We start from the raw sequence: 22,604 nt of genomic DNA, 5'->3' as shown, positions 1-22,604 counted from the left end.
TCAGCTCGTTTTCTGTATAAAAGACATCTGGGAGCCAGAAATCTTTCCAATTGAGAGGGGGTCAAATACTTATTTCCCTCATTAAAATGCAAATCAATTTATAACATTTTTGACATGCGTTTTTCTAGATTTTAGTTGTTATTCTGTTTCTCACTGTTCAAATAAACCTACCATTAAAATTATAGACTGATCATTTCTTTGTCAGGGGGGAAACGTACAAAATCAGCAGGGGATCCAATTCGTTTTTCCTTCACTGTATTTTATACAGATAGGCAGTCAGCCACAGAGACCCATACACTAACACAGAATCCCACAAACTCGCATAATATGCAATGTGGACTTGCAGAGCGTCTAAGTGCGACCGCATATCAATGCGCTGTCCAGAAACAGTGGGTATGTTGACTTTATAGACAGTTATAGGCAGAGGGAAAGTGAAGTTCTTGAGCCTGAACTGTAACCACTGGAGGGAGGCGTTCGAGACCAGGGGTCAGCAACCCGTGGCACCGGAGCCGCATGCGGCTCTTTTAAGGGCCGCTTCGTGACAGTTATTTATTAAGGACCCATCGTCTCGTATTCATATGCATCGCGTCTCTTGAAATATTGAGGGTTTTTTTTTTACCGAATTCGAAAAACATTGTCTCTGCTTGTTATTTTGGTTGCCGACCCCTATTCTAGATTATGGAGGGTGGACAACAGATAGCAACGAGCGACCTCCCACGCAGCAACCATTCATGTTCCAATCTCGTATTTCAGACAAACAAGTGTCACATTTTTTCCACAGCGATTTGACCTCTGAACTCAAGAGCTGTGCCAATGTCTGCAAGTGGTCGAGTGCGGATTGTCTGCGAGGGGCTCGGGTGTGATTCATCAAATCCACCCGGGCCTCGATGGTTCAGCACATGACTCAAGTCGCGTTTTGTTGTGAGCTCTGTTGGTGACACACGCACGATGACCACCCCGCACCCCTTTATCCGCTCGTGGTTTTTTCCTTCCTGCGCGAGTTTCCCAACCCCCCCTTGCTGTGGGCTGTTTATTCCGGAGCTGAGCTCCACCGCAAAGCAAAGATCCGAGAGATCTCAAGTTGATAAAGCCCTGAGCCAATGGAACTCTGGCTGTGGGGGTCTCATGCCCTCCTGCATCCATAGTTGGGGGAGGGAGCTGATTTTTTGCGGTATTTAAATTTAGCCCATAACACTTTGCCCTCTTCCCCCCCCCCCAACACCCAACCGTTCCGTTTTCTACAATGTGGGCGAAACGTCACTATTAAGGGTCGCGAAGTATACATAGAGCAAATATGTTTTAACACTGGAGTGAAATTGTAACGCCCCTAGTGGGGACATAGGTAACGCATGAATGTTACAATTTATTTTGAAAATAATTGACGCCAACACACGCATGATTCGATGCGCGTATCGTGAGTGTATACATCGGTTTTAATCGACGCATCCTTCCAAGCCTGATATAACCAGGCACACATTGTCACTGGGAGCCTATGGTAGTCAGCACTCTCACGTTATAGATGCAATGCCGAGAGGTCACCACAGCCAATGACGTTGATAAGAATAATAATCAAAATTCATGAAGTGCCCTTCAAGTGAGAAAGACGTTTGAAAATAGATATGTTTTTAGTCGAGAGTTGAAGATTTGTAGTTTTTTTAAAGTCCTGACCTTGAAGGGCAAGGAGTTCCAGAGTTTACGTGCCTCAATTGCAAAGACACGATCACCTCAAGTGTGAATCCAAGACCTTGGGACAGTGAGCAATGCACAATCTGAGGATCTTAATGATCTTAATGGAATATACGAATATACGTGGCTGAAAGAGGTCATGAATGCAGGGAGGAGCAAGTCCATTTGAGGCCTTGAATACCAGCAAAGATAATTCTTAAAATCAATACGGGTACGGACAGGAAGCCAGTGAAGGGACAGGAGCACAGGTGTGATGTGATCCTTAAAGGATTTACCAGTTAGCACCATGGCGACCGCATTTTTAACATACTGCAACCATTGCTTCCTTCCATCGCTTGATGCCATTGTTTCCTTCCTGCTGCATGATCCCAAAGCTGCCGCCAAATCAACACCTGACTTCAAAGTTACCTTTGAGTGTCCCATCATCTGGCTTTAGGGTCTTCCCCATTGCTACACAGTTGAGGGCTCACTCCTGAAGTTTAAACACCACCATCACCACAATACTGTATGGCAACAAAAATGACACCTTGTAAACATGACTACTTGTAAAAAAAAGGTGTCGTTTTTGTTGCCAGATAAAAGGGTAAAAAAAACAATTATCATATTTTGCTACTGGCAAATGAGGTTTCCAATGGTGTGAATGCTTACCCCGAGCTCTCATACTCTGATGGTGCATTGTCTTTGAGTTGTGCGCCTTTTGGCGTCATCTGGTCCAACACCATGTGAGACTAGGCTAAGGAAAGCTGTCTCGGGTGTGGACCAATCAATTTCAAGGACAGTGCCAATACATGATCAGAGTTCATGTTTTTTGTTTGCATTCCGACCGCAGGTATTGTGGTCAATGCAAACATGACTCCTTGTAACAAAAAGGTGTCATTTTTGTTGCCAGATAAAAGGGTAAAAAAAACAATTATAAATCTAGACACATGTTTCTAAACGGTAAAGGTTTCCCCAATGTTCGAATTAGTGGTCTTCTCATCTATCTTTAGTTGTCGGGAGATCGAGTAGTGGTAAAACGAATTCCACATTACCGTGGCCAGGATTATTCTCCATAGGGCAAGGAGTTGTTGACTTCTCACCAATCGGTGCAGCATCGCAGGGTGTTTGCTAGTTCATCCCCCAACCTCGGAGTGACGATGCAGCAAGTTGACACTGCCTTGGTGCATTCACAGGACGAGTTCCATCTCAAACGGGAACGTGGGATTATGCCCCAAAGTCAATGAGAACCACTCTGCATGCATATCCCAGTACTCCATTGCTCACTTTTCGACTTTTGTTCCATTGTTGGTGTTGTTAATAACCATATTTATGAAACCATACCATGAGGTACGTACTGATTAGAAATGTACTTCTGTAGCCACATTGGTATGTTGCTTGTATTATCAAGTTCAGATTTCCAAAAGCGCTCTCATCTGCTTCTTTATTCAATCATTTTCATTCCAGTCCACCCTTCCGCTGTGTTTTCCATGTGTGTCCCTCCAAATTATATCACCTTAAGAAAGTTTTTATTCAGCAAACTTTGTTGTGCATTATACCTCTGATTTGCTCGTGTTTATCCTGAGCTCAACTGACACGGACGCAACAATGAATCAACACGAGCCACACAAACACCTCGTAAAGGGACACTTGAACTCAAATCAAATGTGGCATTCTCATCTAATATTATCGCGCAAGGCTATCGTGTAAGGCAGGGGTCCCCAACCCCCGGGCCGCGGACCGGTACCGGTCCGTGGCCTGTTAGTTACCGGGCCGCACAGCAGCAGCAGGAGGTGAGAGCGGTGAGTCCGCGCGTGGCCCCCCGCCCACATTATTTTATTATTCACCACTTCCATCCGCGCCTCTTTCCCACACTGCACACTTGTCTCAGTCACAGTGTTGTTAAGCCCACAAGCTCTAACCCCTAGTAGCCACAATGAGTAACAAACAAACGTCGCTGGAGAGCTTCTTTGAAAAAGGGGGAAAGACCCAATGATGAATCCACCCCCCCCCCCCCCCGGTCCGTGAAAAAAATTGTCTTCCACGAAACCGGTCCCTGGTGCTAAAATGGTTGGGGACCGCTGTGTGTAAGCCACTGCCTTTCACGGACAGAGTCTGCAGTAGTTTCGCAGTAGGGGGCGATGTTCCCGGAATTCTCTTTTTAACGAATTTTGACAGCGACACCAGTGCGGTGGGTGCTCAACGTTCTTCGTCACCCACGGTGTCGCGACACACCGAACCAAAATATCACTCGGGGCCCTTCATCTAGCAGTGGACTGATCATGGCCGATGGTGATGTTGAGTGTGGTGGATGCGCACGCGTCTCTTTCTCAAGTGACACGCCACTACGGACGGACCTGGTGCCGTCACGACAACGTGGAATTTCCGCAATCGCGTCGTTGGTCGCTCTCTCCCCCTCGGATCACCGCGTGTTTTTTTGTTTTCCCCAGTCCTCATCGACTCAACGAAATTATGGGTTTAATCTTAATTCATTGGCTCAGCCAGTTAATTGCCTCAGCTCGGCGTGCCTCGGCTAAGTTGGCTCAGCCAATTAACTAAGACGGAGGAGTTGTGTTGTTGTGTCAGCCAGTGCGAGGGTGCGTGCATGTTCGTGTGCGTATGTTTCAAGGCTGTAGTCATGGAGTCAACATTGGGGGGACCAAATTTTCCAGGGGGTCTGGGGGTCCTCCCCAAATTATTTTTTAAATCAATTTTAAAACGAATTTCCTGCCTAAAATATTAAATTCACTAACACATAGGATGGACTTTTTATTTATTTTTTACAATGTCTAATAGTGTTATTGTATTACATTGCTCTGTTTTTATATTTTTTTACCTTTTCTTGTATCATTGTATGTAATGGCAGATATTAGGGATTAATAAAATACAACCATAACCACAATCATATAAACAGAAATCTATTTTATAGCAATATATTGGGGGGGACATTTTGAGCATATTTGATTATAATGACGGCCTTGGTGTGTTTAATTGGTAATACTTGCTATGGGAGCAGTAGTGTCAGCGGATAACGCGCTGCGCATCAAACCCGGCGACCCGAGATCGATTCTCGCTCACGATCAACACCAGTGACTATTATCGGAACCGGTCCTGGGCCTCTCCTAGATCGACTCAGACTCCATCGCCACTGGGGAGACAAAGGTGGCCGGGCGTGGTGCTGGCCACCAAACCCCTCGTGTGCCGTTTCGTCCTTCATAGGTGCTCGCTAACAGCACTTATCCCAAAAGACAGAAACGGCTATACGGAGGATCTCTGTCTTTGTTTTGATTGATAATTGTTAGGATGGCTAGTCTGTTCGTCTATTTCATGATTTTATTTGGAATTCTGCGTCTGTCTATTGTATTCATTTCAATGTATGCGTATTTGTTTTATGTTTGTTTCTATGTGCTTGCCTATTCATTATTTAATAATGGCATAACGTTATCTTCCTCGCCTGGTATGCGGGAGGTTGTGGGTTCGATCCCGACGCCTGCTGTATATTTGGAGTTTGCATGTCTTTCTCCCCGTGGTAGTCTGGGGTTTTTTTTCTCCGGGTCCTCCAGTTTTCCCCTCCACATTTGTAAACGTGCGCTTGGAGTATCTGGCTGATATACATTTCCTCACGATAAGCCGCTTCATTGAGCTATCATTTATGGCCAGGCCCTTTAAAAAAAAAACGATCTAAATAGCTCAGTGGGCCTTACCTGGTAAAATAAAAACTTAGTGTTTTAAATCGTTTCTAAAATACCACGGCACATCTGAAATTTAGCCGAGACACACCGCTTGCAAAGCACTGCCAGACCAGTGCACGTGGGCTTTAGCCTTTCTTTGAATAATGTCTTGCCATTCTTTGATGTCCACTGTCGACCAGACGGCGTGCATTTGATTGACGCACGCGCAGTATTCACGAGGGTGGCCGCGGGGGCTTGAATCGTACACCTTTTAGTACGCGTTGGGCAAAGTAACCGGAGAAATTTTACTTTAACTTGCTGCGTATTTTTCACGCACTGTAAACGACCACGCAAGGTTGATTTTTTTTAACGGAAGCGGCCTGTGGTTTGGTTTTTAGCACACGCTCGTGGAAAAAAAAGGTTTGAAGTGTCCATCTTACTTTTTGGTCCATTATTTTGCAGCAATTTAAAGTTGTATTTTTTTATTTACACGCGTCAAGTCCTGGGTTTGTCGTGTGATAAGTCACGCTGACAGGGGTTATTTTAGTAGAATGTCTTCCAACATATCTCATGCACAATCATCTTCAGCCATGATGAATGCAGGTGCCGTCCATCACGGCCCTGCATTACGCTTTGTAACTGAACTTTAACACCCACAATGCTCCACAACCACGCACACAGTAATGAAGTTTCGAGACAAAAATGCGTTTTCCGTAAACTATTATCTATTTTTATTTCACTAGATAAGACCGACTGAGCTATGTAGCTCTTTTTCAAAAGTGTCCTGGCCACAAATGATAGCTCAACGAAGTGGCTTATCACGTGGAAATATATTGCAACCAAATACTCTTAAATGGATGTTTAGAAATGTGGAGGGATAACCCGGAGGATACAGATACAAAACCACACGACCACGGGAAGAGAGAGCATGCAAACTCCAAATATACAGGTGTCAGGGTCGGGATCGAACTCACCAACTCCTGCATATCAGGCGAGGTAGTTAACATCTCGCCACCGTGGCGCATTGAGCAGGGCTCCATCGTTTATATTGAGTGCTCTTGCCAATAACAGCAATGTGACGAGCAGGCTTAACTGCGGAGATCTATGGCGAACGAAACTGGTCCAGTTAGCCTGCTAAAACAAAGAAAGGCTGCTTAATATTAAAACTCGACAGTCGTCAACACTGCCCTTAAAAGTCAAATATATATGTAATCGGCGACGTTTCGGGCAATGGCCCTTCTTCATAGCACATACACGGGTTTATGATGTTTTTTTGTGACATAAACAATGGCTATTGTCTGCAACGTTGCTGCTTGTTTTGTTTTAAGGCAGTGTTGTTGACGAATGTGTCGCGTTTGTTGATCATTGCACTTGTGCACCATTTCCAAGGCAGCGTCCTCCAATAAAGTTGATGAATATTGGCCCAGAGAGCCAACGAAATTAACTACGTTATTTATTTACATGTGGCGACACAGAACAGAGTTCCGATGCTATGTACTTTTACTAGCAATGCATCACAGCTGAACATGAGCCTCTCGGGATGCATATGTATGTTTAATTTATTTCGCACTGTACATAGCCAACCGTGCTAATCGGATGTGTGGGGATGAAAAAACTAAACACAAAAAAACATTACCAATGAGATTTCGATCTAGATTCAAAATTGCATAGTTCCAGCAGCTTCCGAATATCGGATGAGGGTTCCAGACGGCCGCAGAAGCGTATCTTGTTGACATCGATGATTACATTGAGGACCATAGTTTGCAGAACTAACTTGGCACGTTCCCCCCCAACAGACTCTTGAGTCTCTCATTATTCAAAAACAAACTATTAATTTCAAATTTGAAATAAAGGAAAGATTTGTCCTCGACTAGACTGACCATATAAACACACTGTCGTTGACAATACTAGGGTTGAAAACAGATATAAAGATGCAATTAATGTTTGTGCCCAAGTTTTATTAATGATTTTCCCTCGATCTGTATTGGCATCGTCGGGACTGTGGAATGCTCACGTGTTTCTTTAAAACGCGTGCGTAGCTCCATCGGGTGCACAAGGCGAGCACAGAATTAAATAAAACATTTAGCAACCAAGACTCCCCCTGCTGACAAACACACAATGCATATTTATAAGATGGCATATAAATACAAGCACATCTCAAGGTGCTGTACAGAACACATTTTATTGGGACATACGGAAATTGGCAGAGGCAAAGAGGGTACAAGGGAAAGTGACCTTCTTTGGTTCTTTCGGTAAAGTCACGTAGAATGAGAATAAAATAATAAATTGATAAAATAAAATAACACAATATTCTCACGACGTTTCGGCCACAACACAAGCGGCCTTCATCAGGTGAAGGGACGAGACTGTCTGGAGGACAGCGCTGGAGTGAAAAAGCCATGCTCAGATCGCGACCTTTAAGCCTCAACTTTAGCAACACGGATAGCTACGGGCCCCGTTCAGACGGACAAGCATAAAGGTCGCGATCTGAGCGTGGCTTTTTCACTCCAGCGCTGTCCTCCAGACAGTCTCGTCCCTTCATCTGATGAAGGCCACTTGTGTTGTGGCCGAAACGTCGTGAGAATATTGTTATTTTATTTTATCAATGTATTATTTTATTCTCATTCTACGTGACTTTACCGAAAGAACCAAAGAAGATGAATCCTTGCAGTCACGAAAGCTTTAAATCGGAAAGTGACCTCCCAACGAGCAAAGGTTGACGGTGGGCCTTTCACTAAATGCCTTGGTTGCTGGAGCAGTATGTGGATAACACGAACAGTTAAGACGAAAAAAAATCTCACCTGTTTCCACGTTGTGCCGCTGGACCGGAGGTGATGGGCAAGGCTTGGAAACGTCATTGGCATCATCAGTGGCGCGCATGTGTAGGCGTGGCTTGCAGGGGGTTTCCTGCCTTTGGGAGGCCGGACGTGGGGAGTCGGCCTGCACTTCCATGTTTCCCTCGCTTTATGCGATAGTAGTAGATGCGTTTCCAAAAAATGGCGCACAAAGTGAAACCGCACGCAACAGCTGCCTGCCGAGCAGCGAATGCAAGCATGCACAAATATTGTCCCACATTAAAACCCATCAAGATTGTTTTCATTGAATTTTACCAGGTAAAGCCCACTGAGCTATGTAGCTCTTTTTCAGAAGCGACCTGGCCACAAATGATAGCCCAACGAAGTGGTTTATCATGTGGGAATTTATAGCAGCCTGATAGTCGAAACGCGTGTTTCTAAATGTGGAGGGGACAAACCGGAGGACCTGGAGGAAAAGCCACGCTGCCACAGGGAGAACGTGTGCGACTGCATAGCCGCATATGAGTGAGTTCAAACCTTACATAGCGCATTTTGGGTAGAAATAGGTTAGCCCCATCGCAGCGAAATTGCACAAACCGAAACCCGCATAAAGCCAGGAAAATCTTTGATCGTCCACAAAAAAGACGTTAATAACATTTAATTCATATTATCGATTCAATTATAATCTAATCATCCTAGCTCTCGTCACAAGGACTGGAGTTTTGGAAACCCTGGGGTGGAGTTTTTGTTGTATCACCCGTATATGTATACTCGCAGAGGGTGCGTAAGTCCCGCATGGGTGCCTTCAAAATGAATACTTCGGGTTCCTCCAATAACAGAGGGAAGGGCACAACCCAGGCTGATTGATGCAAATGTAGATGTTGCGTTTGTAATTATTGAGTCCCACAAATTAAGAGCCACTGTGTATAAGTGACTTGATAATAGAATCCCAATACAATCCACTTAAGCAAAATGGAAGTTAGATTTCTTGGGCATGCAATGAAAAAACAAGAGACTGAATATAATGTTTTGACTGGGAAATGTATAGGTACAAGAAGCTGGGGAAGACCGCAAATCAAGTTACATCACAAAGTTTAACAATTGGATGCAACTGGGTATAAATAGAGGCCATGATTGCAGACATCTTTGACAAAGGATATGGCACATGACATGGTATAAGAATTCACGGGCGATTTTCAATTCACTGCCGGATGAAGGTCTCCCCACCACACGTCGGTTGTGGGTATTGCTTGCCCATTCTTCACCTCGCTGGTCAACGCTGGTTGAAGGGGCTCCGAGGTACCCATACCTGTTTAGAAAATATCAATCGTCACCGATGTTAGCCATGGTTGAGATTCAAACTCGGGGTCGCTGGGTTCGTAGCACAATGCACCACCACTACCCCCCCCCCCCACAGTGTAATAATAGCATGCTCAAAATGAGCAGCGAGTGGCACTCATCGTCTGCAGTCCTGAATTGGTTGTAGAAATCCCACATTCCTTTGAGTGGGAATTTCATTCAAATCGCTCACAATGCACTCCAATTTCTGGTGCGTCAAAAGACGGTGACATTATATATAGCCTGCTCTTTTGGAATACCAGTGTTTAATATCCGCTTCGTATTATACTTCATCTGCGAGGTGGTTGGGTTACTCTGGGAGCTAATATCATGGCATGTATCTTTAACTTCTATCAAATCATACGTAGCCAACCGTGCTAATCGGAGGTGCAGCGGAAGGACAAACTAAACACAAACAACAATTCAAAGAGCACCGAGCTGCGACCACTAAGATTCTGGGTTTGAATCAAAGAAATTGAATCTCAGCCTGGCAAGATGGTAATGAGCTCGCCTGGTTTATAGGTCATGGGTTCGATTCCAACCCTGATGCTTGTATAATTCGGAGTTTGCATGTCTCTCTGTGGTCGTGCGGATTTTCCACCGGCTTTTCCCTCCACAGTTAGAAACATTAGAAACATACATTTGGACGCGGTCCCCAAACTTTTTGGCACCAGGGACCGGTTTCGTGGAAGGCAATTTTTTCACGGACCGGGAGGGGGGGGTCATCATTTGGGCTTTCCCCCTTTTCAAAGAAGCTCTCCAGCAACGTTTGTTTTTTTACTCATTTTGGCTACTAGGGGTTAGAGCTTGTGGGCTTATCAAAACTGACAAAGTGAACAGTGCAGTAAAGAGGCACGGACGGAAGTGGTAAATAAAATAATGGGGGCAGGCCACGCGCAGACTCACCGCTCACCTCCTGCTGTGCGTCCCGGTTCCTAACAGGCCACGGACCGGGGGTTGGGGACCCCTGATTTTGAAGATTCAGCAGCTAAACATTTCCACAATCCACTGCAATGGACTATCATTGGTGGCCAGTTCATTTGTGAAAAAGTTGAAGAGCTCAGTCGGCCTTACCTGGGAAAATAAAAAGTTTAGTCGACTGCAAAAAAAAACAATTAAAATGAATTTGGTCTGTAGCTTACTTCGGCTCTGGGAATTGAAGGTTTTACTTGATATATGGGGAACACCCTGTTCAGAAAATGCAAAACGTGTTCCAAGTGCTAAGAGGCATTTTGAAGAGACTTCTAAAGTTATTCTGTGACATCTTTTGCAGCCATTCTCTAATACAAGCCTGGTGCACTACTTGATGTGCACTATCGTCGTCCCGACAGTTCTGTACCTTTCACCTGAAGACGACCGCTTGCGTTGTGGCCGAAACGTCGTGAGAATTTTATTGTGTTATTTTATTATTTTATTCTCATTCTACGTGACTTTACCGAAAGAACCAAAGAAGGTGCACTATCCTGTCAAGACAATGCTCCACTATTCGATATTTTTAAAGGGAACTTCATATAACATTTTTTTATATCCTATAACGGATTTATTTTATCCACAAAACACTCTTTTCAATGTGAACACAAATGTCACGCAATAAAGATCCCCGTATAGCCTTAACAGACCGTTGTAGCAAGTGCTATTAGCGAGCACCAATGAAGGCCGGCACGACACACGAGGGGTTAGGTGGCCAGCACTACGCCCAGATGCCATCGTCTCCCCAGCGGCAATGTTTATACATTGCACCACTATTCACTGGGGCCGAGTCAACCTAGGGGAGGCTTGGGATCGGTTCAGATAATCGTCATTGGTGTTGGAAGATGGTGAGTGGGAATCAAACTCAGGCCACCGGGTTTGTAGTGCAACGCGATAACCGCCACACAACCGCTCCCCACGCACAAACATCACAAAAACAACAAGTTTTCATTAAGCTTATTTTAATAACTCAAACTAAGTTAGCAAAGCGTACATATCAACTACAGTACACAAATAAAAAAAACACAATCTAAAACCTAAAAATCATGTAAAATTTCAAGAGTTAAACTGAAAATGTAGTTTTGATGACAAAAAACCCAAATTTGGAATTCAAGTGTTTTTCTCGAGTACGTGTAGGTTTTCTCCATAACCCCATTCCACCAACAAAAATACTCAAAAATATATTAGCTAAACATCCCAAACAGCACCATCCTGAAAGTCTTGAGACTAAACGAGCCTTTCATAGGTAAACATTAATGAATGCTTGCAATGTTTTGTTTAACGTATATGGTTTTTGAGCAATGTTGTATTCGTCCTGCATCTGCGACAATTTCTGAATGTGGGTGAAACATTTCCAGGGTTTATTGAACACTTTGGTATCTTATAAGGCTGACTTCATTTCACTTGAATACTTTCTCAACGCAACTAACGAGGCAGTTTCAACCTCCAGTATCTGATCTTATTAACTCTTGTTCCGTTACTACAGCAGCTGTATTGTTTAAAACAGCTCGCATCACGTGTACCAAACTTGATAAAGCAGAATTGTAAGCAACCCAGCATTTAGGTTTGGTCTATCGATGCTCAACGTATCGTTTCTGAAATCTTTCGATCCCCTATATTGTCCATATCTTGCCTTGGCTTCTGCAGAATATGCACTGTTACACTACAGGCAATCCAGAAAATGGCAGCCAGACTTATCACGAAGCAAGTGACCTCCAATCCGGAAATCCACCCACTGGCTCCCTGTCCATCTAAGTATTGCCTGCAAAGTAATATTTAAAATATCCTTTATGGATTCATCTCCACCTCTTCTCATTACACTATCCTCCTCACCCCCCATTTTTCCAGTAACCATCTCCTAATGCCATCAGTCCAACTTCACTCAAGAGGTGGGGGGCAGGGTTGCTCCTCCTCTGCATCCCTGTCTGTAATTGTCCTCATCAGCGTTGCCAGCTCCCCCCCACCTCAATTTAAGACCTTGTTTAAATCAACACCGAACTTTGCACTCTGATTACGATTCACTATTACAAATGACTTCTGTGTAATTTTTAACACTGTAGTAACTCATCCCTTTCAATCTTTTTCTTTGGTGCCATGCCTCAACGGCAGCTCCTTAGATGCAATCATCTCCATCCTATTCTCTGCCCTCTTCATTTCCACAAGACCCTCCCTTCGGCTTTTTCAACATCCCAATCTTCGGCCTCTCTCATTATTTTCCCATCCACTCTTCCTTGTACAATATCCTTTATCAAAGCATTCCTTTGTAGAATGTGTCCTATCCAGTTCTCCCTCCTTCTGATGACTTCCATTATCATTATTTTCTTGATGCCATTAAAGATGTCTTCGTTGGTCTTCTCTTTCCAGCTCTCTCTCTCTCTACATCACTGATGAGCAACCCAGACGAGTCAGTGGGACACACGAGCGGCCCTCCTTCACATCAGTGGGCCACAAGCTTCAAAACTTGCTTGTCCACTCATCATGCCATCACACATCACTCTAGACACACTTAGACCAGGCCACCACGAGTGGCTCCACCAGTCGTAGGTTGCCCACCACTGGCTCTAGATCCTTCTCCACCGACTCCATCATTTCTCAGTCTTCACGTATCCGCTCCAGGCAAAGCAGCGCTCCGCACCTTCATCTCAACCATCTTCCTTTTTCAGTTTCACAGATTGTTCTTGTCAACAACTCTTTCTTGCCGATTACCTGTTTCACCATATCAATCCTTGACCTATATCGCACTACACATCCATTTTGCATGATAAATGCTCCCAAGTAACTGAATGTCTTCACCTGTTCTACCAGTTGTCCAGCAATCGGAATATTCATTCTTCCTCAACCTAAACCTTGAAGTAGTAACCCCTCATCCTATTCAATAATAGTTTCAAAAAATTGCCACAAACGTTTCTACCCATTTTCACAACCTGTGTTGCACTGCTCTAAAGCGTTTTGATTAGATGTGGCGTTCAAAAGCGGTGCGAGTTTGATATTGTATCATTCCAAATATAAACTGCTATAGCAACTGGGTTTCCAAACAAAATGCACGTTGATGCTTGCTGTATTTTACCGTCACCATTAACTATCACCTCACATGGATCAATGGAGCGCCTCGTATGACAATAAGAGTGGAGGGGCCATTTTAGAAACTGTCACCAAGCCAAATGAGTGCAGTACAGAGAAAGGAAGCACCATGTTTCCTAAACACATCGCCGGATTCTTCTCCAGTTAGTGAGGCAGGCGCACATCTGACTGATCACTTGACAATATGAAATGAACTCATAAAGGAAAAAAAAATATACCAGTTTGAAACGATAAACCAAAAAAGGTTAACGGTTACAAGCCTGCAGACTGGGGCGGGTGGGCACATGCTGCTTCAGTTAGGTCGAGGGTGGCACACGGTAGGCACACTGAATAATCAACAAGGAAAAATGCAACTGGGGCATTTCAACACAAAGTGCTGGTCAACACCCCGATGCTCGACACCGATCTAAGCTGGCATGCATAAAGCATTTCCCTTTTTGTTCACCGTGTGTTTTACACATTCATGCGCATTCAGCATAAATTGAATCGATCCTTTAACTTGAGCAATGTAAACAGACGTACGTACACACTCTCCAATAGAGCTCAAATGATATGTGATAACCCGTCACTTGCATGAGCACCCACAAACTGGGCAACAAGGTTATGCCATCAGTACGGGCAGGAGGCTTCTAACAAATTACCCGTGTTGACTTGTGTGTTCTCCTCTAGTACGCACGAGTTTTCTCTAGGCACTCCAATTTTCAGCCACGTGCCAAAACACTCCCCCAAAACATAAATGGCTTATCACGTTCGGCACTCTTGAAAATAAATCTTGCCTTAAGACTCATCGATGTTTTCTTGCAAGTTATCCAGACAACGTTCTAGTCCACTATCCTATCACAACGCCAAAGCTGATTTTTTTTCCCCACCGCTGCATGTTCACTTGCTTGGCGTGCACGAACACAAAGTGTACCAAGGACAGTTTTAGGTCCGGATTTATGCCACACTTATCCCATTTGGCAGCAGTTATGTAGATACCACTACTAATTCTGCATTCAGATATTTGTTTTCAATTCCTGCCATTGGCTCAGTGTGGCCTGTGATGTTGATGCTTGTGAACGAAGACAATGTAAAAGACATGAGCCCTCAATACAATTGTGCATTATATAAAATGGACCATAAAAAAATTAAAACGTGCCAGTGATCATTACATGTGTATTCTTGTTGTAAACTTGCAACAAGGTAATGCTTTTACTGGCAGCAGTTCTGACGACACACACGTGAAGATATATGGACGGATTTGAGTTGGACCACAGAGTAACTTTTATACTTCAGTGTTAGTGACTGTCATTCGAAGATAATAAACACCTACGTCACAACAGCAATAAAAACAAAAAAAACATCAACTCAACCACTAATGGGGCACCATCAGGAAATCCGCCACGTCTATTTCTAAGCAGATTTAGTCTTTGCTGCCGGTCTGCCTCGCTTAGGGGCCGACTTGCCTGGCTTGGCTTGGCTCTGACCGCCCTGCGAGGCCTTAGTGGCCACTGCCTTTCCTCTTGATTTTCTGGCGCTTGCCTTGACGCTCAGCTCCTCCTCAATTCGGCCTCGTATGGCCACCTCCAGACGCTGAGACGCGCACAAGCACAACACAAGCGCACGCACGCACACACACGCTTCACTTAACACCAGCAATGCTACGTGAAGTTCACCAGCCATGCCACTGGAGCCAAGTACAAAACTTAAGTGGTAGAAATGTAATCCGTTGCCCGAGTCGGCATTTCTCACATGAAAGAAACTGGTCCAGTTACCTCCTTTGCCAGTACCAAAATGAGAATAGGTTTTCCCCTTTTTTCTGGCAACAAAAATGGTGTTAAGATGTTACAATACCAAACTGAAACCTTTGACAAGGAATCACATGTCTGCATTAACCACAATACTTGAGGTCAGAACCCAAACAAAAAAACTCTGATAATATATGCATTGTCTTTGAAACTGATTGGTCCACACCAAGAGTATGTTTTTTGTTTGCATTCTGACCACAAGTATTGTGGTCAATGCCGACATGATTCCTTGTAAAAGGTTTCATTTTGATATTGTAACATCTTCACAACTGTTGTGTTGCCAAAAAAAAGGAAAAAAACTATTCTCAAACTGGTCTGGTGTAAACAAAAACATTTTTCAAAACATTTATCAATAACACTGCCTTAATAGGAAATATATAAACATCGCCAATGTTTTGGGTAATGGCCCTTCTTCATGTGCTATGATGAAGGGCCAATGCCCGAAACGTTGCCAATTATATTTTCTTTTTAAGGCAGTATTAATGAAGAGCATGTTGAGTTTTTGTCACTTGTGCTTGTACACCACTGCCAACCCACTGTCACCAAAATAAGCTGTTCGGTGTATTTTGTCCAAACCGTATGGTATAAAAATAAGAGGTAGGAAGTGGTCTTAGGTCGGACATGCCACTAAAAAGGATGATGGCCGATGGTCAAGAATGTTGATGGGAGACAAGAGGACGACCATTGGGGGAGATGGAGGGATGAAATGAGCTTGTGTGCAGGCGCTAAGGGGGATAATTGCATGACAGAACCACGAGATGGCAATGGCTTGGGGAGGATTAATCATGTAGATTAAATCATGGCTGACCATGACGACGATGATTCACATGTGATGAGCCAAAAACGACTGACCTCCACAAAATTCAAATTAGGTCAAAGAAGTTGTTATTCGTCTGCGATTTTGTTTTAGCTGCAGTGGTCCCTCTCGCGGAAATGCTTCATGTAAACGAGGCATGCGACGGACAGGTTTTGCTTTGCATAGCAATCTCGTGACCCCTTTGTGCAATAGAAAAAAAAACACAACAGAGCAACATTATTCATGTAAACCAGCTGAGATCCCATTGAGGTGATACGTGCTGGGAATCTGCAACGCTAAGTAGGGCGAAGATATTTTTTGGGTTGATTAAATAACACAAAAACCGTTAAATATTCCAAATGTGTGAATTAACCATCTCACGATAAATCACCATTCCTAAGGGATCAAGGAAAAACGTTATCAGCAGCTACCTATGTGTAAAACGCCCTTAGGCAAAGAGCCATTACCCTAGCATTAGCTAAACACTTGATAAATTTGTTCAAGTACAAGAAAATGTTTGTTCAAAGGCATGAAAGTGCTCTCGATCTGTGTTTGTCCACACAAGTGTTGTATTCATTAGGCACAATGCCACTTGCCTTTGAAATTATAAATGAGCTCGGCTGTACAAAGGTGAGACTGTGATCATAAAAATACAAGCACAAACCTAGACAAGACACATTTGAACAGTCAGTGTGCCTTTCCAATGTGACTTGGCGTGAAGATTGTTATTCTCAAGTGTTTTTTGTGTATTGTTACCGATTAAACCCTGTTAAATATGGCTGATAAAAGGCAAAAACACATCGGCAAGTGATATCTCTGCTGTTTCTACCGTCTATGCAAAAATAGGGTCCGATTTAGGATGATAGGATCCGATTTACGATGGGGTTTCTAGGAATGCATTATCGTAAAAGTCGGGACTGCCAGTATATAGTTAACTGCCAGCAAGAAGATAAACGCTGACTGAATCCCAGTGCATCTGATTCCTCAGTTTATATAAATATGCTATTCTTTAAATGCTTAATATCTGTATCCAGCGACCAGTGGGAATAAATTGGTAGATCGAAACGATAAGTTTAACTGAGCATTAACGGTTTGGCACTGGAGGAGAAACCTAAAGTGAAGTGACCATTTCTGAATGTGGTGCATGCTTATATGAATGTGGGGTTCACACAATTAGCACAAATTATAATTCAAATTTTAAATAGCAGAGTTCACTCCCCACAGACCCATTAAGCTGCTTACCTTCTTCAGCTTTTGGGACTCCACAACTTTAGCTTTCTTTGGGGCAATGACACGACCTATGCACACATGCGCACACACACAGAAGCACATCAAGAGGTTACAATGAAGCATAAGAATGCTCCAGACTAAAATGTGTCAACAGTCCGGTGGAGAATATAAATGCATGTGCAAGTCGACTGAATTTTTATATCTGTTTTTTCCAGGGAACAATGTGGAACTCTTAGTTATACAGGGACGGTTGATAATTTAGCTCTACTTAACTCAAAGGGTCACTTTGTAATTTAGGAAATGGCTCATGATATCAGAACAAATTAAGATCCACTTTACAACTTGAGGCAGGTTTGCCAATTCTTAAAAGGTGCAGCCCAGCAATTACTTGCTTAGGCCACTGCTGGCAGAAGGGCCTCCCCTACAGGAAGCACAAGAGAGCCCCTCTGAAGGATATCTGGACCTACTCTTTCACACTGGTCAGATAGTGTAAAAGGTGGGAGTACCCACACTGCACCCCACCGCACGTGACCTGCCAATCGGGTGGACAGAGGGCCCGGAGGTTAAATAAACTTGCCGCATTATCACAACTGCCCTGCCAGGAGTATGATAGGAAGTCTGGATTAGATTGCAAGGACGGTGTACTAATTATCACACCACAGGCAGCATCTTAGCCTTCATATGAACCTTATGGCGGGACCCCGAATAAACTGAAGTCAAAATCGTAATTAATGTATTTATTTATGGTGACTCCGTCCCACCGCGCACATAAACGCCGCGACCCACCAGAAATCAATCCTCTCGTTCTTCACCAAGCACCCGTCGCCAAAATTGCCGTAGTAATAAACAAAACTTTGAAACTTTAATTAGTGCATCGTGTAGAGCTCGTCGAGAGGAAGAGATTGCCGTATCATTCGCCTTCAATAGACATAAGATGACGTCGCAACGCAGTTTATGCGACGGGGGCTTATGGGACCCCGGGGTACCACCATGAGTTTCATATATAACCGATCATTCATTTTCTTCTTACACAACACTTTGAAACAAACCGATTAGCTAAATTTCGATTTAAAGCTTTCGTGACTGCAAGGATTCATATTCTTTGGTTCTTTCGGTAAAGTCACGTAGAATGAGAATAAAATAATAAATTGATAAAATAAAAAACAATATTCTCACGATGTTTCGGCCACAACACAAGCGGCCTTCATCAGGTGAAGGGATGAGACTGTCTGGAGGACAGCGCTGGAGTGAAAAAGCCCAGCACTGTCCTCCAGACAGTCTCGTCCCTTCACCTGATGAAGGCCGCTTGTGTTGTGGCCGAAACGTCGTGAGAATATTATTGTGTTATTATATTTTATCAATTTATTATTTTATTCTCATTCTACGTGACTTTACCGAAAGAACCAAAGAATATGATTAGCTAAAGCTAAGCATCTGAATTAGTTGCGGTCTTTGTTCTCTAAAAAAAAAACTGTGTCATATTGGTTACTTACAGTCGATGTACTAGGAGCAAAATGTGTTCAGAACATGAAAATGCAGTCAATGGACGGCACACCTCTTGACCGTCGTAATGAACAAAAGGAATTGGCGTGTGTCGTTGCTCAACACGGTGTATGAGTGGTCACTCGCGTGTCGTTCTCCACTGTGTGCATGAAGCACCGACATGACAGACAGAAAGACAATTTCCAACCCCTAGCATAATCTGGATGGCCCCCCTCGAGAAACAAAGTACCCATGGTGAGCGCATATTGAGACCACGCAAATACACCAGTCTCTCAACAGCCGACTTTCATTTCGGGTTGCGAATGTCCTTTATTTTTCATTACTGGTAAGCATTTTGGATAAAACCCGGTAAAAAATGGGTTACCCGTTTTCATCCACATTATATATTTTTTTTTACCTTTCAACTGAGAAAATGAGGGGCGTTGCCGTGGTGTCATGGTTAGCACACGCCAACTAGTCTACTGACAGGTCACGTGTTGGGATAAAGTGTGGGTAAGCCCACCTCTTCCAAGCCGCACACGCGGTCAGCGAGGAAGAGTAGACCAAATATCACACTACAGGCTCCCTCGAGTGGCTTGAGAAAGCTGCACCTTTAACTTTTAACTGAGAAACGAGGTCAAATTTACCACGCGGTGGCATAGGCCGCCCGTGCCCTTTGTAGGCTGGCGCGTGCCAATCTTTGCATTACTAACATTTCCCCCGAAAACGTAGTCACCAGTTCCTGACGTCGAGAACCGGTAACCGATGAGTACAAACGGTTACCGGTTTACGGGTGCCGATAAACCTTTAACGGTTCACGTTACAACGCCACCACACACGCCTAGGGGAGGCACAGGCTGCGCCGAAATTTCTATTTCATGGCGAGTACCAAGAGAGAAGGAAGTCCAATATTTTCTGGGGTTCAGTCGTTGTTTCAAGGGCGATCATAGCAAACATTACCACGACAGAAATGTTGTGGATGTTGTCGATCGTATTTCATTGGAGGCCGTGGTGGGTTCGATCCCAATTCGGATGCCTGCGGTACATATCCTCGTGGATTTTGCGGTGTCTCTCCCTCGTGGATTTTGCGGTGTCTCTCTCCCTCGTGGATTTTTCTCCACGTCCTTCCCGCTATTCACCCCCACATTTAGAAACGCGCGTTCAGACTATTTGGGTGCTATAAAATACCACATTTATAAGCCATTTCGTTGAGCTATCATTTGCGATCAGGTCGCTTCTGAAAAATAAGTTAACGCCTCAGTGGGCTTTTTTTTTGTTACCGGTAAGATTTTTTTTAAAAAAAAAGTTTAGTTGTATTTCTATAGTATTAAGTCATGTTTACTTTTCCTATATTTTGTACCCGTATCGTGTATTTTTTTATTGTTTATCGCCGCAAGGTTCTGGACCCGCCCCTCTTGGACATGTCCAGAAATATATTTTTTATTGAGCGATGGTTTGGTCAGCACCAGGCTCGGCCACCTTTGTCTCCCCTGTGCTGATCTTCGCACACACACACACACACTGCACCAAATAGCTAATCAATTAAATAATGAAGATCGAGTCGGGGAGACCCAGGGGCAGGTTGAGACAATGAGACCGTTCGCCGCCGTGGCCGGGGAATAGAATTCGGGTGGACGTAAGGTTTGGTGGCGCAGTGCGCTAACCACTGCACCACCGCTCTCCACCGTACAACAATGTCGCACGATTTCAATCTTAACACACACACACGGGGGAGGGGGCTGCAGCCTTACTGAGGCTCAATGAGCCCCCAATTGCCATTGTAAGGTCTACTGTGCGATTGGCTTTGCAAGCCCCATGATGACGACCGCGAGGGAGGAGGAGGGAGAGGAGGAGGCTTTTATCTTTTCTCTCCCAAAAACAACGACAAAGATCGATCCCCCGTTATAGCAGTTAACGGAATGTTGATTCAATTGCTGTTGGCGAACACCAATAGTCGTATGTACACACACACACATATACACACACTGTATATCCCCGCACACGCACGATTACCGCAAGCGGACCCTAACCTTACCGTGGCTCGCCGAGGAGACGCGCGCGCTTGGCGCTCACGAATTAAGAGAGGCAGAGGAACGAGGCGGATCACGTACGGCGCACAATCGGCGAGACATCGTGCCGACACATTAAAGTCAACGGGCTGGGTTGATCATGGTAGTCACAGAACCCAGCCCGTTGCGGCGGGGGGGGGGGGAGAGACGGCAGACAGAGAACCGAACGCGCGCCAGTCGCACACGGGACACGCACGGACGCACGGCATCGCCAACAACAACGCGGAGACGGGGAGCGAATTAAGATTTAAATTCACGTGCGCCGGGAAGATCGCGAGACGAGCCTGATACCGAGAGGCCAACGTCCTCCATCTAGCAGTGGACGGACAATGGCTCGACGACGACGATGGTGATGATGGTGATGACGATGATGTGGAGCCTAAGGATCGCACGCCGCCATCCCAACAACAACGACGACGATGGTGATGATGATGTGGAGCCTAAGGATCGCACGCCGCCATCCCAACAACAACAACGACGATGGTGATGATGGTGATGACGATGATGATGATGTGGAGCCTAAGGATCGCACGCCGCCATCCCAACAACGACGACGACGACGATGACGACCGACGACGACTGCGGGCCGTCCGGCCGCACAATTATCCCTCGCCCACCTCCCTTCTTGGGACTCTTGGCCTTTGCGGGCTGAGCCGACTTCTGCTTCTTGCCCGTGGCTGCACGCGCCTTCGCCTTCAGCTTCAGGTTGCCCTGCGCCATCGCGACCCTCAGCAGCTTCGGGAGAGGAGGAGGAGGAAGACGACGCGAGAGCCCGGATCGATTCACGCCGCTATGCGACGAAGTGCTAATAAACGATGTCGATTCGATTCCGCGATTCGCCCTCCAGCAACGTGAAGCACCCCCCCCCTCCCACCGCCCCGCGCGCCCGCTGTGGAATCGCGTGGCTTGTCGATTCGTCGAGAAAGCGATCCACGCGTTTGTTGCCATTACATAGTGGGGTGGGGGTTTATTATTTCCCCACCTCTTAACCTCTCGAGAAATGCTGCGACGCGCTGTTAATAATACGGCGGATTTATATATATTTTTTCAAGGGGGGGGGGGTTGTTTTATTGGTGGGGGTTTACAAAGGGGGAGGGCGGTGGTGTCCGATGAAGAGACGTGCGACGGTGATGCCGTCATCCAGCAGTGGATTGATCATGGTAGACACTGAACATTAATACTGGATTTACATTTGCCGGAAGTTGTGATGATGCGTTGCAAGCCTTTTACTACTGCCTTGCTTCACTGAGCCACAAAGAGTCCCTGGTGGGGGTGGTGGGTCCCGTATGCTGTGTGTGTGCGTGTGATGTTGAAAACTTTACAAACGGAAAGGGAAAAAAAAACACAATTTCCGCCGGCCAATGAGTCAGTCCTGGCTCGCATGCGGCCCCTCTCGATCCCCCTCCCCCCCCCACGCCGTGTGATTGTTCGTGATTGTTCGCCGATTTAGATGCCGAGAGGCTCCTCAACGGTGGGCAGCCGCGGTGCCGCCATTTTGTTTTAAAATGGCCGCTGGGAAGAGGCCCCTCCCCCCTCCTCCCCTCCCCCCTCCTCCCCTCCCCCCTCCTCCCCTCCCCCCTCCTCCCCCTCCCCCAAATGCGAGAGGGGTTAAGGTTGAGGGATCACCTTGCCAATTCTACAAGGGCAGGAGGGAGATCACAAACAGCTGCAGGTTTGTTTTTTTGGCACAGGTATAATTGAGTTGCCCGGTTATAACTGGAGAA

The 22,604-nt window shown here is 45.1% G+C and overlaps 1 protein-coding gene across 2 annotated transcripts; it reads right to left on the bottom strand.

Moving 5' to 3' along the window:
* Positions 1-1,612: 1,612 nt before the first annotated feature.
* Positions 1,613-21,693, bottom strand: C5H19orf53 (chromosome 5 C19orf53 homolog). 2 transcript variants are annotated; one of them, XR_012935591.1, is made up of 4 exons: positions 21,498-21,688; positions 17,342-17,397; positions 10,380-15,088; positions 1,613-9,437 (listed from the first exon to the last, which is right to left on the bottom strand). XR_012935591.1 is itself a non-coding variant. In XM_032946832.2 (3 exons), the coding sequence occupies exons 1-3, from the start codon at positions 21,598-21,600 to the stop codon at positions 14,909-14,911; spliced, it is 339 nt and encodes a 112-aa protein (XP_032802723.1). In that variant the 5' UTR covers positions 21,601-21,693; the 3' UTR covers positions 11,381-14,908. The 2 variants fall into 2 exon arrangements, 1 of the variants encoding a protein (XP_032802723.1); XM_032946832.2 differs by lacking the exon at positions 1,613-9,437 and having other exon boundaries at positions 11,381-15,088; positions 21,498-21,693.
* Between the last annotated feature and the right edge of the window lie 911 nt (positions 21,694-22,604).

Source organism: Petromyzon marinus, chromosome 5 (assembly GCF_048934315.1).
Source record: "Petromyzon marinus isolate PM22_M1 ecotype Great Lakes invasive population chromosome 5, UKy_Petmar_22M1.pri1.0, whole genome shotgun sequence".
Lineage (NCBI taxonomy): Eukaryota > Metazoa > Chordata > Hyperoartia > Petromyzontiformes > Petromyzontidae > Petromyzon > Petromyzon marinus.
This window is presented reverse-complemented; position numbering and strand designations above follow the sequence as displayed.

What these genes read in the sequence shown, in the direction of transcription:
- C5H19orf53 (XM_032946832.2), bottom strand. Translation starts at nt 21,600, where the DNA reads ATGGCGCAGGGCAACCTGAAGCTGAAGGCGAAGGCGCGTGCAGCCACG. An exon ending in CAAGAGTCCCAAGAAGGGAG is followed by an intron (nt 17,398 to 21,497) that starts GTGGGCGAGGGA and finishes ATGTGTGCATAG; the next exon opens with GTCGTGTCATTGCCCCAAAG. An exon ending in AGTCCCAAAAGCTGAAGAAG is followed by an intron (nt 15,089 to 17,341) that starts GTAAGCAGCTTA and finishes TGCGCGTCTCAG; the next exon opens with CGTCTGGAGGTGGCCATACG.